This window comes from Neltuma alba, unplaced genomic scaffold, assembly GCF_004799145.2.
Source record: "Neltuma alba isolate B1F8T4 unplaced genomic scaffold, ASM479914v2 tig00013156_pilon, whole genome shotgun sequence".
NCBI lineage: Eukaryota > Viridiplantae > Streptophyta > Magnoliopsida > Fabales > Fabaceae > Neltuma > Neltuma alba.
In genome coordinates, this window is record NW_021637467.1 from 28,277 (window position 1) to 45,719 (window position 17,443).

General features: G+C 32.6%; 2 protein-coding genes across 2 annotated transcripts; one reads left to right on the forward strand and one right to left on the reverse strand.

Moving 5' to 3' along the window:
• Positions 1 to 1,012: 1,012 nt before the first annotated feature.
• Positions 1,013 to 3,556, forward strand: LOC114734901 (coatomer subunit zeta-1). The gene is made up of 6 exons (XM_028922548.1): positions 1,013 to 1,126; positions 1,988 to 2,147; positions 2,427 to 2,574; positions 2,679 to 2,756; positions 2,844 to 2,928; positions 3,215 to 3,556. Exons 1-6 carry the CDS (start codon positions 1,115 to 1,117, stop codon positions 3,272 to 3,274), a joined length of 543 nt encoding a protein of 180 aa, XP_028778381.1. The 5' UTR covers positions 1,013 to 1,114; the 3' UTR covers positions 3,275 to 3,556.
• Positions 3,557 to 6,256: 2,700 nt separating this feature from the next.
• LOC114734893 (disease resistance protein ADR2-like) lies at positions 6,257 to 12,826 on the reverse strand. The gene is made up of 5 exons (XM_028922541.1): positions 12,332 to 12,826; positions 10,774 to 11,689; positions 10,238 to 10,540; positions 7,081 to 10,129; positions 6,257 to 6,656 (listed from the first exon to the last, which is right to left on the reverse strand). Exons 1-4 carry the CDS (start codon positions 12,808 to 12,810, stop codon positions 7,826 to 7,828), a joined length of 4,002 nt encoding a protein of 1,333 aa, XP_028778374.1. The 5' UTR covers positions 12,811 to 12,826; the 3' UTR covers positions 6,257 to 6,656; positions 7,081 to 7,825.
• Positions 12,827 to 17,443: the final 4,617 nt, after the last annotated feature.

The window sequence follows — 17,443 nt, forward strand, 5'->3', positions numbered from 1 at the left end:
CCCTTTCGGTGAATAAACTGTGATACTTTTAAGTTTTTTTTTGCCAAAGACCCTTTAAATAGTTATATAGACACGATTTGAAGTTAAAAAAATATTGATAAATAGCTCAAAATTTTAAAAGTATTATTTGCACAAAAGAAATATAATATCATTCCTTGTTATATTATATTTCCGTACTTAAAAGTATATATTTAAGTTGTTTATTATACAAAATTAGAATGAGTGAATATTTATATTTAAAAATATTTTTAAATATTTTATTAGTGAAATAATATGTTAATGATCAAAAAAATGATTTATCCCCCGAAATTCAAAGGTTTCAGTTTATAATAGAATTGTAAAATTAATATCTCATGGATGACTATGTCCTAAAACTCTCAGTTGTGGTTTTCAAAACTTTAGTCAAGTAGAAGAATCAGGCCCAAGAAAAGAAAAGAAAAGGTCAAGTAAGAAAGAAAGGCTTTACGAAAGGAAATCAATGCAATTGAGCCCAAATGGAACAAGAACTCTTCCATAACCATGTGATCTACCCAAGAAGCTTTTTGAGGTAGTGCCCTAACAATAAAGATGATTATTATTATTGTTATTATTATTATTGCTGTTATAAGCTATTAAGTTGGATATAATTTTAAAAATTGTCCCATTTAGAGTTTGATATAATTTTTCACCATGCCTAGTTGGAATTCATGATTTTGAATATGTGTAGAATCTATGTATTTAATCAATTTAAAATGTTTATTGTTAAAATTTAATAAATTACAATATCTTTTTAATTTAATGAAAATGAAATCCCTTTCTAAGATGATACTTGGACAACATTTTTCTTCAGCGATATTATTTATAACCTAAGTCATTTGGTTGGCAAAAAAAATGCAATTCCTTTTTTCATTGGCCAAAAATAATGCAGTTCATTTGAGACTCTAGAAAATGTCTAATTTGATTTGCTCATATTTTTCTTTCTGTATAAATCCTTTTTTAAAATCTTATTTACTTGCTTTCGTCCAATTACAAAATTGTCCTTCACTTTTGGGAAGGAAACTGTCCTCAATTCCGCCCGATCACAGATCTGCGCAGTCCAAGCTTCTGCGACTCCTCTCCTCTTCTCTCCTCAGAAATGGCGTCTCAGGTAAGTCTCTCTTGAGTCTTCTAACTTCTGCATCCCATCTTTCCGAGTATTTTCATAGCAGTAATCTTGATCTGACCACAAATCGCAATGCAGTAGCTGAACAGTACTCAATAGTTCTGACAAAGGTCTAGCAAAAAAAGCAAACTCTAGGGATCTGCTGTTGAAGTATTTGATATTAGAATGGATCTTGGAATTATAAAAATTTGTTGATTCTGGGATTTGATTTTAATGTTATCGATGTTCTGTTGATAGTGTTTTTGTTGTGGACTAAAACGACTGGTTGGATCTGTAATATGCTTGAGTTTTTGTTTATTTAATTTTTTTGGGAAGTTGGTCTAAATCTGGGATAACTTCTTGCTCTTTCGGATCCGTTTAGAACACTATTTTTCTCACTTCTGAGTTCTGACAGCCATTAAATTCGCTTCCACAGCTAATAGAATTGCAGTTAGGGTGTGAATGTTTATCGTTGGCTAATAAACTCAACCAAGGTGTCTTCAATTTCTAGATCTGTTACTGTTTAGTTATCGTTTTCTAAGTATGACCCCTTGGCAACTTCTTGTGAGGGACGCTGTCACTAGAGAACAGATCCATTTTCTGTTGAGGTATACCAAATTTTGCTGGTTAATGGTAATTGGACGCCTGACCTTATACTTTAGTTGAATGGGGATGGCTTGCATCTAGCTGAATTGAGCTTGTTTGTGTTGTTTGCATATAGTCACACCATATTTCACCTTTGAACGTTGAAATATAAGAATCTATAGAGTGTATATTTTTAATGTTTTTTGAGTTTCCTTTCCCTTTCTTCACCAGAGAAATGATACATATTTTATAACTTGGGTTGGCGTGTCTTGTCATATGTAGGGCTTATGTCCATCAGTAAAGAACATTCTTCTTCTAGATTCTGAAGGGAAGCGTGTAGCAGTCAAGTACTATTCAGATGACTGGCCAACAAACAATGCAAAATTAGCTTTTGAGAAGTTAGTGTTCAATAAGACCGTGAAGACAAATGCTCGAACAGAAGGTATGCAGCACAGAGGTTTTTACTGATGGACAGAAACTAATCATTATATGAAGTGATATGATTTTTTTTTTTTTGGAAGTTTCATATTATTCATGCATATCTTCAAAACCTCTATTATGAATCAAGTATTTATGCTCATTTGAAATTAAGCTGTAGCGTTGGGCCATGACTTAATAACAAATTGCGCTGTCATTGCCAATTCTTGACTTGATCTGTAGTTATGTTTATTGGGATTCATTATTCAGTTATGACTGATATGCTGTTTACTATTATCTGCAGCTGAGGTCACATTAATTGAGAATAATGTCGTTATATACAAGTTTGTACAAGACTTGCATTTCTTTGTCACCGGTGGTGATGATGAAAACGAGCTCATTTTGGCTTCAGTTCTTCAGGGTTTCTTTGATGCAGTCACCTATTTGTTGAGGTATTATAGGTTATATTTTGCTTTCAACAATTGAAATATGAGTGCCCTGTTGCTCATGTTATTCAAGATTTAAAATGAGCTCTTTTTAAAACTTCAAATTTCAGGAGCAACGTTGACAAAAGGGAGGCGCTTGAGAACTTGGATCTAATTCTTTTATGTCTTGATGAGATTGTTGATGGAGGGTATGCTTGTGTTTCTTAGTTAGAATTTTTCGTTCTCATTAAAATTCTAATTATTTTCTGATTACTCTGTTACCGCCTTCCTTTAAGGATGATACTTGAAACAAATGGATCTATTATTGCCGAAAAGGTGACCTCTCATAGCATTGATGCTGACGCCCCGTTATCTGAGCAGGTGATGTGACTGCAGTTTAGTTTTTGTCCTTGCTTCCTATTTCATTTTACTCCGCAAAGTCACATGAGTCGCCATATAGACTGGAGGTTGCTAAATTATTACGCTTTGGTGTTCTGCAATTCTCAAACTGCCTCTTTTTTTTTTTTTTAAATTGAATTCACATTTTGGCGAGCTATGTTTCATTGTGCACTGGTCATTTTTGACTTTTGATGTGCTGAAAAATCTTGGATGTTGATGACTGGATATCTTTGATCTTCAATGTAATGGTGAGATTCTGATATTGCAGACGTTAACTCAAGCATGGGCTACAGCTAGAGAACATTTGACAAGAACCCTTCTGAAATGATGTTTACAAGAACAGGAATGGGTTCATCCATATTTGGATTGTCTTAGTTTTCCTTTGTCAGCGACAGTGATTTTGTCCTTCAATTTGTTGAGCTCGAGACTGGAGGATCATACCATTCCGGCCACTCCACTAATCGAGGATTCTTGAGAAGTGATTTATTACTTTTCTCGAAAATATGTTTAAAATTATGGGCTTGCTACATATTGGTTGACCTTGACGACATATATATCTGAGACGTATAATCAATTTTATAATGAAAGAAACCGGGTTCGTCATTGCATACCAGTTTAACGGATTCCACGTGGCAATTTTACTTCTTCTTTGTAGTCTTTGATTGAGGGGGTGTTTGGATGAAGCCAAACCATGGTTTGGAGAATAGCTTCTAGAGAATAGATTTTGGAGAGAATAGATTTTGGAGAGAATAGATTTTGAAAGAATAGCTTTTCTGAAAAAGTGATTCTGATAAAGTGAGAGTGTTTGGATAGTTGTTGTCAGAAGTACTTTTTTATATGTAGAAATTACTAAAAAGGATATAAGTTTAAATGATAATTACATATAAGATATATTTCATAATATATGTTTATTTGAAGTAAATAAATAATATTAATACAAAAATTAATACGTATATATATTAATAAAATAAATAAATATGTTTTTTTTCAAAATGATTTAATAAAATAATTAAATATGTATATATATTAATAAATAATATATATTAATAAAATAATTAAAATTAAAACGTATATATATTAACAAAATAAGTAAATATGTTTTTTGTAAAATATATTATTTAACCTCACCCTCACATACCTCGGTCACTCCCTCCCTTGATCGGCGATTCCTCGTGCCTCCCTCCCCAAGCACACAAAAACCACCAGCCTTTGCCTTCGTCTCCGTCAGTCGAGTACTCGACGCTCGACACTCATCGCCCCAAAGCCCCTACCTCTCTCAACGCCTGTGCTCTCTCCTCTCTCATTGGCGTTGCCTCCGTTAGTCCTGTCTTGGCGTCTCATCTGGTTGAAGCGAAGCCAGGAGGCTGGCTCTCTCCTCTCTCGTCTCGTTGAAGCGAAGACAGGAGGCTGGAGAGTGAAGGACCGAAGAGCTCTGTTTTCTTCAGAGTGAAGCACGGAGAGTGAAGGACCGAAGAGCTTGTGCCTCCTTCTAAGCGAAGCACCGAGAGTGAAGGCGTAGGACGGAGCTCGGTCGAGTGAAGGAGGAAGGAGGAAATAACTGATTCTTTTGTGTAATATTCCTGGGCCCACCAACAGTCAATTATTTGAAGCAGGCAAAAGCAACCCTCCGTCTCATTATCCGAAACCAAGGTTTTGGGGGACAAAACCATGGTTTCCCCAAAAACCATGGTTTCAGTTTTTTGAGGGGTGTTTGGCAAAAAATTTTTCCAAACCATGGTTTGGGAGGGGAGCCAAACACCCCCTGAATATAATATTCTATTATGACGCATATGCCCTAAATTTGTACCAAAGACTTCTAATTTGATTATGGAGTATGTGAAGCTAAAATATTTCAACATTGATATGTGATGGCAAATGCTAAGAAAGCAGTTAATATCTAAAGGATGTGCACGTTACATGATCTGTGCCTGGAGAAGAATAAAACTAGTGATATTTAATTGTGGTCCAATATGATTTCGTGATGCTGGTTTTAACAAAAGGAAGCGTATAGACTTTCATTTATTTTGCCGCTTCATTCGTAGTTAGGGAATGGAAGAATACTGTTAGTTTTGGATTCTTTTTTTGTTGTTGTTTGTTTTGGTTCCCGAGAGGGTGAGGACATGAAATGCAAGTCTGTTAAATGGAGGTCCATATCCTTACCATAAACGAATAGTGATTGGCCTTGAATGAAAAATATCGAAAAATCGTTCATCCACTTAGCCTCGACGTCCCAAATACAAAATGTAAACTTATTGGAGACCAACTGAAATATGCGGTGTTTAGGTTTCATGCACTTACTGTTACTATCTCTGGTTAATATAAGATTTAGTTTGTCATTCAATTTGGTTCTAAATATAAACTTCAATTAACTTTGCTTCTCATATTTATTTATTTTTCTCAAGATAGTTCTTATAGTAGTTACACATATAGAATGTTTCGTCGAATGATGTATGATTAGCAAGAGTATTTTAGTAAAGATAACACATACTGCTTCCGGTCCTTAATATAAAAGTTCATTTGACTTTTATTTTGATCCAAATTACAAAAACTCAATTCATTTTGGCTCTCATATTTATCTATTTTTTCAAGGTAATCTTTGTAATAATAGTAATTTTAGCCAATATTCTTGATTAACAAGGATATTTCAAAAAAGACAACACATATTTATTATAAATAATTAACTTAACTAGTTATCTTAATTTACTTAAATTAGTCTACTAGCTCTAATATTAAGAATCAGGTAGTATTATTTTGGTTAATAGTTTATAAAACTGCTTCGCAGCTACTGTCAAGAGCTGACTCTTGTCTAAGTTAAGTAAATCAAGATCCATTAGGAATCGTCCCAAGGCTGGAAAGGTAAGATTGAAGAATCTTTTCTTTTGGGTGTCGCTTTGGGCATTATTTATAAAGGGGCGAGTGAGAGAGAAAGAAATAGCGAAAAAAAAACAGAGAATGTATGTAAAAAAAAAAACAACAGATAATAGAATTAATTAGGAGTAAAATTTGTTTAAAAAAACATTTTAATATTCATACAACCCCAAGCTGGATCATATCAAACCAATTCAAAAATTAAAACATGAGGGAGTACTAATCATATTAATTGATTAATTACTTTCCCACACATAACAATGTAGTATAACTTGCAATCCACATGACAAACAGGAATTTAAAATTGACAACAATCGCACGTACCACGTGCATTTCATAAAATACCTCCGAATAGAATATCTCAGGCTACGTTCTCCGGTATGTTATTGAGCATTTAATAAATATGACCGACTTTTAATGAAATGCAAGACACAGTAATTATTTGCTTGTGGTCTCTTCCCATTTTCCATATTGCTTTAATAATTGGACATCACAATCAGTGTCTCTTATACATCAATATCTGCAATTTAAATTAATAACAACTTGAAGATCATTTTCAAATTACAAAGTCACGCCCAAACATTCTTGTTTCAGTACAAAACTTTCTAAATGCAGAGAGAAAACGAAAGCAAGCATAACAAAGTGAAGAAAGAAATTATTTTGAAAGAAAACAGAAGAATCTCCAACTCATGGGACTTAACCATCTTAATGTCAAACATCAATTTTCTTTTGTCTCCAACAACAGTATGAATACATTTTCCTATTAAGCAGCAGCATCCGCGCTTTTTACTGTCACCTTTTCTTGGCCGAGAATGATGACCGAATACATATATTATGTCAAACTGCAAAGAGGGGAGAACATAATAATATTAGTTAATGAAAATTTTTTTGGGTATAATATTAGTTAATACATTCTACCTCCGGTCTTTAATATAAAACCTCGTTTGACTTTTATTTTTATCCTAAATATAAGACTCCAATCTATTTTGCCTATCATATTTATCTTTTTTTTTTTTCCAAGATAGTCATTTTAATAATAATAGTTCTAACTAATAAATTTGATTAGTAAAGATATTTTAAGAAAGACAATACTTATTTATTACAAATAACTAATTTAACTTATTTTTTGAATTTACTCAGATTAGTCAAGTAGCTCTTATATTTAGGACAGGAGCTAATATTAATGATTGAATATAGGGTTTGCATCAGAAAGAAAGATATGTAACTAAAAATCAATTCAAGAATTTAATTTTCTTGGTTAATTACCTTCAAATCTCGGCTCGCTGCAATCAGCACATTACCCATTATCAGTACTTGGTTATGAATTCCAGAGGAGATAAAAGCTTTACTGCTTCACCACAGTTTACACCTACGAATACAAGTGGCTAAATCATGAAGACTCTTAGCCTCCGCTGACTGTTGCAGAAGTCGAACTCTCTTATAAATAGACAGAAATCCGGCAAAGTAGGAGTTGTGAAAAATAGTTTCGTTTTTCAATAGAACAAAATTACAAGAAGATAAATCATTTTCATCCTAAACAAAATCATCTTAACATTTGGTTGGTTATTTCACTTCACCAACATACGCTTTTAATCACGGTATCCAATGAAACTAAGCTATACATACCAAGCTTCCTATTATGTTATGCTTTACTGGAATTCTACATCAAGAAACATATCAGCGTAGTTGTTTGAGATGACACGTACTTATTGTAAGAAGTCAAGAAAGTAAAAGCCTAATTTTGGAAAAAATTGGATATAAACACATTAATAGAATTAAATATACTGCAAATAACACATTTTTATTTAAAAGCATCTTCTATACTTGCCTAGGGCAGCTATGGTAAAACAATTTCAAACTTAATTGATGAACTGTAAAAGAGAGACACATACCGATCAAGTAATGCATTGCTCTGTAGATTCTAAGTTCAATTGGGACAGCATAAGTAGCAAGTAATCAGCATAATGAGATGTCATGGACTTAGAATTCAGGGGAATAGATTGAATGATATCTATGAGTCCTTCAATTTCTTTGTTGAAGGGAGTTGATATTGGTCATCATCAATATTTTGATGCCTCCTTTTTGGCATGCTTACCTCCAATTTCTTCTGTTGGAGGAAGTTTGTGTACTCTGAGACATATATTGGCCGAACTCCACATTCTTTGATCAAGCTATAAGACCCCCATTCTTTGGCGTCGACATCAACAAACTTAAATTTAAATTCAAGCTCCTCATTATAACCTTTTCCCTTTCTTCGCTGTTTGTGTAGTATGCGTTCACAATAGAGGGGATCATACCATAGAAACACTTTATCATATGAATTCAATTTTTCCATTGAATAGTGCCATCCTGTTGGACCTTGCAAAAAGAAGAGAGAATTTTCCACGTCATGCCAGGTGCATTGACATGATGAGTGACATTGATCCCTTTCTTTTGAGGAGAAATGAGGTATGACAAAGCAGAAAATGAAACCAATTAAGTTTTCAAAATCTGGAGCAAGCTGAACACTCACACGCAAATCTCCATACTTTGTCACTGAATTTTTGTAAGTAAACCACTCTGGAATAGTACTTCCTCCAAAATTGCCACATTCTCCTTGCTTCAATGCGAATCTAACATATTGGATCATTTCATGAAATGAATTCTCATCAGCATAATGACAGGACTCTTTTTGGGCACCCAAGTTTGGCTCCCGTCCCATTCGTTGAATGAAGTCGTGATATTTGGAGGCATATATTGGGCAGACTCCACATGCTTCAATCATACAATCAACATGCTTCTTTCCAAATCTATCAACAAAGAATTCAAATGACAACTTTGGCTTGTAATTAGCATTTTGGTTGTCCATTGCTTTATGGAAGTTTATGAATGGGTGAGGTTCACACCATAGAAAAACATGATGTGATTCCGAATTTTCACCTCTGTAAAATTCAAACTTAGAGCATTTGCACTGCTTACCATCATAATAAAGTTGGCATTGCAAGTCAGCGTGAGAGGGATGCTGAGAAAGAATAGAGCAAAAAACGAAGCCGATTAGGTCGTTTGTGGTTGAAGGAGATTCAATAGTTATATAGTTGGAAGCCTCTGTTCTCTGATTAGATCCAAACCACTTTGGAACTTTTCTTCCAGGGTAACAGACACCACCTATTTGTTGTGTGTACGCTAATCGATTCAATGAGAAATAAGCACTTTCCTTAACATGAGACAAAAAGCAGTTCTCCAATTTCAAGCAATCTAACAGAAATAGGGACCCTAATTGTGGTGCAAAAGGTATCGAAATTGCTACAGTCTCCAATGATATGCAACCATGAGCGAAGACGGTTTCGATGGATGGCGGCAGTTCTGGCAGAGAACGAAGTTTTGTACAATTGACCAAGTATATTGTTTCTAGATTTGAAAGATACTTGATATTGGCAGGCAAGCTCTCTACACTACTTACACTCAGATACAATGAAGACAATGAAGACAAGGAGCCAATGTTTTCAGGGAGTTCATACAACTGCTTACAACCAACAAGAGTAAGCTCTCGAAGATTTTGGAGATAACTAACTGAGGAACGGAGCGTTGAACTTGAACCCAAAATTATTTCATCTACCAACAAGGGAGATTCTGTATGAGAAGTGAACTGCAGCGTCTTTAATGATGTGCATCGGTAGGCGCATAATTCTTCAATGGATGGAGGAAGCTCCGGTAAAGATTGAAGGTCCCTGCAATAGCTTACATCAAGAGATTGTAGCCTCGAGAGATGCTTGATATTGTTTGGAAGTTCAGTTAATGTGGATGTCCATTGCAAAGAAAGTGATTTTAGAGATCTCAAAGCATCAAATAAGCTATGGAGCTTTGATTTGCCAATTATTCCCTTGCAATTCCAAAGACGAAGCTCCTCAAGAGATCTCATGCAACAAATGTCTTTAATTTGACGATTCTTTAGATTGAAACCGCTAAGAGAGAGACTCTGAAGTTTCTCCATACGCCCAATTGAAAAGTCTAAATTCTTGATTTGCAAGCCCAATAAATCTAAAGAAGTTAGTTGGTCTGAAGAGAATGAAAATTCCTGGAGACCATAGCAATACCTAACATCTAGTTGTGAGAGCGATTTTGATTGACTCTCTGTTTTCAAACTCTTTAGGTTCTTGCAAAACATAAGATTCACATACCTCAATCTCGGAAGAGATAAAATGGATGAATGAAGATGGCATAAACTTTCACACCCATAAAGAATAACCTCTTTAAGTGCTGTAGCTGTTGACAAATCTGGCAACTCTATCAATTTTTTAGATCCCGCAAGGTCTATATTCCTTAAATTCACCAAGTCCTGCAACAATTAAAAGGAGAAATATTAGGCAGAAAACAATAAGAGTCTTAAATTTAATCAAATTGTAAACAGAAAAAAAATTATAAAACTCAGATTTGTATGTCATACCTGCTTGCCATCCCATAGTTTTTGAAGGCAGCTACCAGGCATCCGAAGTTCAACTAGCTTCTCGGCACAAAATGACAATGGTAAAGACTTTAAAGGAAAATTGTCCCACTGAAGATGCCTTAACGAATTGGGAAATGATTCAAGCCCTGAAGGAAGATTCACAACACACGATCTTCTATGAAAGGATGAATAATAGAGTTTCAGAAGCCTTAAATTTGTTATCTTTCCAAAGGAATCAGCACTCAATTGCAATTCTGTAATTTGAGACAAATCTAAATTTATGCCTTGAATTGCGTCACTTCCCTGAACAACACAAAAGCCCAAAAGAAAATAAATAAATTGCTTTATATTAACAGTTTCTTTTCATTCGTTTTCAAATGTTTAATTAGAAAGGTAAATATTTTTCCTACTCGATTATTTTTTAGGACGTCGATGATCTCATCGGAATTCCATAGTCGACTACGTCCTCCTGGATTCTTACACTCCTTGCGAACAATTTCGAAAGCCATTGATTGAATTAAATCATGCATCCATACCGCACCATGACTAAGACTTATCAATGCCCTATCCACAAGAATTCCCAAACCAATGCTTGCGCCAAAGCCAAAGATCTCTGGTGGCATTGCTTCTACATATTGTCCAGATTGACCTTTAGAAAAACAAGCAATGTCTAAAAATATCTCCTTCACTTCGTCATCAAGTCCATCGTAGCTCAATTTTAACACTTCTTGAATATCTTCATTGGCCATCCTTCCTAATTTTCTCAACGCACTTTCCCATTGATCTACAGGTCTGGAATGTAGAAGCGAACCCAAAACGGTTAAGGCCAGTGGGATGCCTTTGGCATAAGCAAGTGCTCTTTTAACTAGTTCTTCATATTCCCTTTCATAACCATCTTTGTGGAAGGCTTTGACGTTGAAAAGCTCAAGTGAATTTCTGTAGCTCAATTCCTTGGCCTCATGTATTTTATCAACTCTTCCATGAAGCACATGCTTATCCCTACTTGTTATGATGACTTTACTACCAGGTCCCAAAGGAGGAGCTTCACTTTTCAACTCATCTAACTGCTTTGTGTTGCTAACATCATCAAGTACAATCAAAACTCTTCTACGATTGAGCCTCCCAAGAGATGTATTCTTTGATAATTCTCGAAAAAGTTCATCACGTACATATTCTAAGCCATGCTTTTCATACTTTTCCGTAAAATTCTTCAAGAAGCAGCAACTATCAAATTGAGAGCGGAGCTTGGTAAACACAGCCTTAGCCATTGTTGTTTTGCCTATCCCCCCCATCCCCCAAATCCCAATTGTTGAGCATTCTTCTAACAACGACTCAATATGATCCAAATTCTCATCAATTCCAACAATATTTTCTAATACACTTCCTGAGTATCCATGGTTTAGTTTGTTGATGACGTCATTGACAATATTTTGAATAAGTTCTGCTTCATCCCTGCTATAAAAAAAGAATTATGGAAGAAAGTATTAATGTATCAAATGAAAATTAATTAAAAATAATAATATATTAAATAAAGTGACAACTAATTGATGACGGTTTTTGTATATGATAAGATTATTATTTTTTAAAAAGCGACAAATTTCTTCATAGTTTTATCAAAATTGTGTGGATATTTTTCTTCCATGTTCAAAATTATTAAGAAGGATTCATTCAAAAATAAGAAATGTATACATAATTTACTCTATTATGAGTTATTCGTAATGACAATTAATCCAAAGAAAGGTTACGTTGAAGAGTTGAAAAATCAACTTTCATCTAATAGGGGGAAAAAGGAAAAGAGGGCAAAAGAAAAAAAATCAACTTTCAGAGCTAAAGTATCCAATTTTGAGATGACGCCATTTAAATAATGTTTTTTTTCATGTAAACCCAACAATGTAAAGAAATTAATTTTATATGTCATATACATACGAGTATTGCAATAAACATGATCCAACATTATTATTCGCTACCAGTTAATTAGTTGTCAGATAAGTTAATATGGAAAGAAAAAGCACTTTATATGAAGACCAATCACAGGAATAAATAAAAGCATGATACTCTGATTCAGATACTTGGAGTTAGAAAAGGAAGAGTGACCTGTAGTTGCAGGAGTCCCATCCTGCTACATTTGCAATCTCAAAAAGTGCTTGTCTCCACTCCTCCACCTTCTCTGGGTTTTTCTCCAAATGTTCTGCGAATGCTTTCTCATAAGCTCCCCTTTGTTTGCGTACATGAGATGGGTCGATTTCATAGAAGATAGGAACAACAATCTGTGCCTGCTGTTGTTTGCAGCGAAGGATCTGAAGGAGCTCATTCAAACACCATTTGGAGGAGGCATAGTTTTGAGAGAAGACCACCACAGAGATGGATGAATCCTGAATTGCTTCAATGAGTGATTGGGAGATGTCATTGCCTTTTGGGAGCTTATAATCAATGTATATCTCAATATCTCTGAGGCACAAGGCAGTATGGAGATGGCTGGTGAAGGATCTGCGAGTGTCCTCTCCTCTGAAACTCAGAAACACATCATATTTCCTAGAAGAAGAAGATGATGATGGGGAAGCTATGGCAAACATGGTATTATGATTACTCTCTCGGATCTCTCTCTGTCTTCTTTGCTGAGAAATGGCAAAAAAGATGGATGATGGAGTATATGGCAGCCAATTAACTTGACTTAGTTTTAAGTCTTCCAGAGCCAAATGACACGGCAACTGATACTCTTTTTTTTTTTTTTTTTTTTTACCAACGACGCTTTTTACTCTGTTCACATTGGAATACTTTTCCGATTCTTAACCCCCCTCTTTCTTTTATTTCTAGATTTGGAAAATTTGGAGATGTGAATAAACTAGATAGATTTTATAGATAATAATTTGAGGAGGATCAAACTGGAAACATCACTATTTTAACATACTTTGAGTAGTATTATTTATGACTTACAAATAGTATTGCTTACGAAGTCCAAGTCTTAGGGGAAGTTGCAAAAGGTTGTACGTAATCAAGGTCCAACAAAATGTGCGGCCTACCTTTAAAAATTGATATTGATGCTTCATGCCAATTGCTCTGTTACTTCTCTGCAACTTCCTGTCTTATTAACGTGGCCGGGTGGAATGATAGTTACTCCTTTCATTTTGATTCATAATTCTATTTCAAAAATTAAAGAAGTGTCCAATTTTATCATCATTTAAATTCATTTGATTATCGCCCCAAAAAAAAAAAACTCGTTTGATGTAAGTTTTAAAAAATGAATTAACATTAAATAAATATAATATAAAGAAAAGACTACAAATTCTTTTTTTAAAAAAAGGATCAAAGGCAGTACCTTGACCTTATTCACGTTTTTATTTAGATCCCAACGAAAAAAAGAAGGAAAAACAGTCAGGATATGGGATATTCTCTGGCACAATCAATCCAGTGGTAACTTTGAATCAAAGTTCAATTGCTGAGCTTTCCATGCAACTCTCACCAACTAACTGTAGGGTCATAGTTTTTAGTCACTTCAACCCTTAATATACGAGTTATTTTATTAATTTAATTAGAGAGAAAATCAAATAAATTAGTTAATTATGACAAATATGATATGATATTCCTAAAATATTTTTATATAAGGGAGAATTAGAGAGAAGACCAATGGGGAGGGATGTGTATGAGAGAGGATCATAAAAATTAAAATTATTTTAAAGGACCAAATATTCAAATATGAAATTTAAAATACCATATTGTCCCTATCTGAACCTCCTATATTTTATTTTTAAAGCTAACATGAATTAATAAAATTTGCTAAATTAATTTATTTTACAAAAAATTGTTTTTAGGGATATATCCCCTTGTTGTAATTCGTTTAAGTGAAATACAATCTCTTTTATATTTGTTAATTTTTTATATCTTATATTTTATTTATATTAATATATCATATAATTAGGTGGGAACTTACAAAATTATAATAATTCTCTAAATTCTTTAAATTTCTTATCATTATATGAATTTTTTATTTTAAATCTGACGTAAATTTCTTATAAAATAAAAAATTAATTATACAAACTTTGTTACTTTTTAAAATTGTTTATATAATAAATTATATAATAATATAAATTTTAATAAAATTAGATAGCTTTTATTTTCAATCACAACCTATGATGGTTTTGAAAATAAAATTTTACTCTTTATAAAGAAAATAAAAATTTAATTTTCACGTCACTAACCAATTTCTGCATTTTTTTAATTGATTTTTGCATATATTGTAAACTTTAAGAGAAACCAGGTTTAATTTAGTAAAATTTATTAATTTGTACTAGTTTTAAAAATAAAATATAGGAGGGAATATAGGAGAAATAGGAGGTTTGGAAATGGACAATATAGTATTTTTAGATTGATATTGGAATATTTGGTCCTTTTAAATAATTTTAATTTTTATCATCCTCTCTCATAAATATCACTCCCTATTGGTCCTTTTTCTAATTCTCCCTTTATATAATATTAGATTATATCAATTTATAAGTTAGATAAATTAGTTCAGAAAAAATAATAAATATGATAGACAAAGTAGATTAAGTTTTTAGATCTAAGATCAAATTTAAGATTTTACATCTAAAATCAAATCTAACTCCCAAGTAGTTCTTTGATCAGAAATGGTGGAGTAATTGTTAGTGATAATTGGGTCAACTGTGTTTGAAAGTGTGTTAAATAATACCACTTCCGGTTCTTAATATAAAAACTAATTGATTAATTTGAATAGATTAAAAAAACTAGTTAAGTTAGTTATTTGTAATAAATAGGTATTATCTTTTCTAAAATATCCTTACTAATCAAGTGTATTAGTTAGAAATATTATTAACACGAAGACTACCTTGAAAAAAAAAGATAAATATGAGAGACAAAGTAAATTGGAGTCATCATAATCAGAATTAAAGTCAAGCCAGCTATTAAATAACGGAGATAGTAGGTTCTAATATTTGTTATTTTTTGGACCAAATTAATACGTATTATTTAGAAGTCAAGTGTTTGGTAGAATTGCGTGCATTGGCTTCCATGTGGAACTGGTCCATATCCTCACTCGAAAAATTGTGCACAGATGGAAAAATAATATTAAAAGAAAAAACTTTGAAGAAGCAGCAAATTTTTTTGACAATTCCAGAAGTTTTGTGCTCATAATATTCTCTTCCCTTATTTTCCTCTCACTTTTTCCTCCATCCAAACTAACCCCGTCATTATTATATTAGATCAGGCAGGGACACACACTATACAAGGATATAGGATAGGAACTTGTACGAAGTTGTAAACACCTTCAAACCATTTTGGTTTTACTCTAAATAGAAAATTAAAGTGTTTTTTTAATTATCAGCAATCATGAAAATAAGACAGTTTTTTCAAGAGAAAATTACTCTTAATTCGCATATATTAAATGTACATAAATCCTATGTATTGCAGGTTTGCAAACTCAAATATTTTTTTTTTAAAAAGCATATTCAAAAACTTTAATCTAAAAGTCACTTTGGCCAAATTTTTCATTGATATGGAGTTTATAAAATCATCATTTCCCGTGTAATGGACTTACTCAGCTGATGAAAAAACAATCCAAAGTTTACTTCCTCATAAAAAATAGAAACACCGACTGATCATCTACAAGAATGTTTAACATCCGCTTAGAGTTTAAAAAAATAATACTATCTCTTGTTTCAAATATAAAAGATAGGTAATTAATTTAAAAATATTAAACTATCCTATTTAATCATATATTGAAACTATCCTTAATGAAAATCCTTTATCATCAACAGAAATATTTTGGAGAAAAACTATAAATTTGAAAAACAAAATGGATTAAGATTTTACATTTAAGATCAAACAAAAGAGATATAATAATTTAATGATGATTTTCGGTAATATTGTATAGAAAATATACCCTAAAATTATTATTTTCCAATTTTGAGACCTAACGCTTCAAAATGAAAGTAAACCCAAATTAAAATTTTAAAATTTAAGAAAAATAACAAAAATACCCTTTTGTAAATAACAATTCATCTAGAAATAGCAAGTCCTTATTGTAAAATAACAAGTTTTGGATTAGAATTAACATGTTTGTCCCTAATAAATAACATGTGAATTAATTACAAATAATAATAATTCATCTAGGAATAATAAGTCCTGCTTTTGAAATTACAAGTCTCAATGTAGGATTAACAACATATTTTTTCCCTAGCACATAACATGTGAATCAATTAATAATAATAACAATTTATCTGAAAATAACAAGTCTTAATTATAAAATTATAAGTCTCGATTTGAGGATGGTACCTTCAATTGTAGGGTCCTTTGCGTCTAAATGCGTGTTGCTTTTTGGCTTGCGGATGGTTTGTACCTAAAAAAATGATGTCGGCGCTTCATGTCAATCGCCCTGTTAATTCTCGGCAACTTCCACCGACTTAAGGGTGTGTTTGGATGAAACCAAACCGTGGTTTGGAAAAGTGATTCTGGAGAATAGATTCTGGGAAGAATAGATTCTGTGAAGAATAGATTTTGTAAAAAAGTGATTTTGAGAAGTGAGTGTGTTTGGATAGTTATTATCAGAAGCACTTTTTATATATACAAATTACTAAAAAAAAAGACATAAGTTAATATGATAATTACAGAAAAAATAAATTTTATGATATATTTTAATTTGAAGGAATAAAATTGTTAATAATATATTTTTTTACCAACATAATTAATAATACATAAGATAATATAATTAATAAATAATTAATGTGTATATATATTTATAAAATATAAGATTAAATATGTTTATCAAAAAATATGTTTATAAAAAAAATAACAAGATACATATCATATAGGCTCTCACACTCTCCATTTTTTCTCCAAAAGCAAAATTTTTTTGCTTTTTCCAAAACCATGGTTTTGGAGTCAAAACCATAGTTTTGACCCAAAACCATGGTTTTGGTTTTTAGAGGGGGTGTTTGGGTGATTGACATCCCAAACCATGGTTTGGGTCCCCAAACCATGGTTTGGGTCCCCAAACCATGGTTTGGGGTGTCACCCAAACACACCCTTAACGTAGCCAAGTGGGACGTTTCCTCAAAATTCAATTGCTCTCAACTTCCACCCGTGGATGCTAGGGTCATTACTCATTATTTTTAGTAACTTATATTTTTTTAATATAATCATATAATATAAAAACTATTTAACTAATTTAAACATATTAAAAAATTAAATAAATTA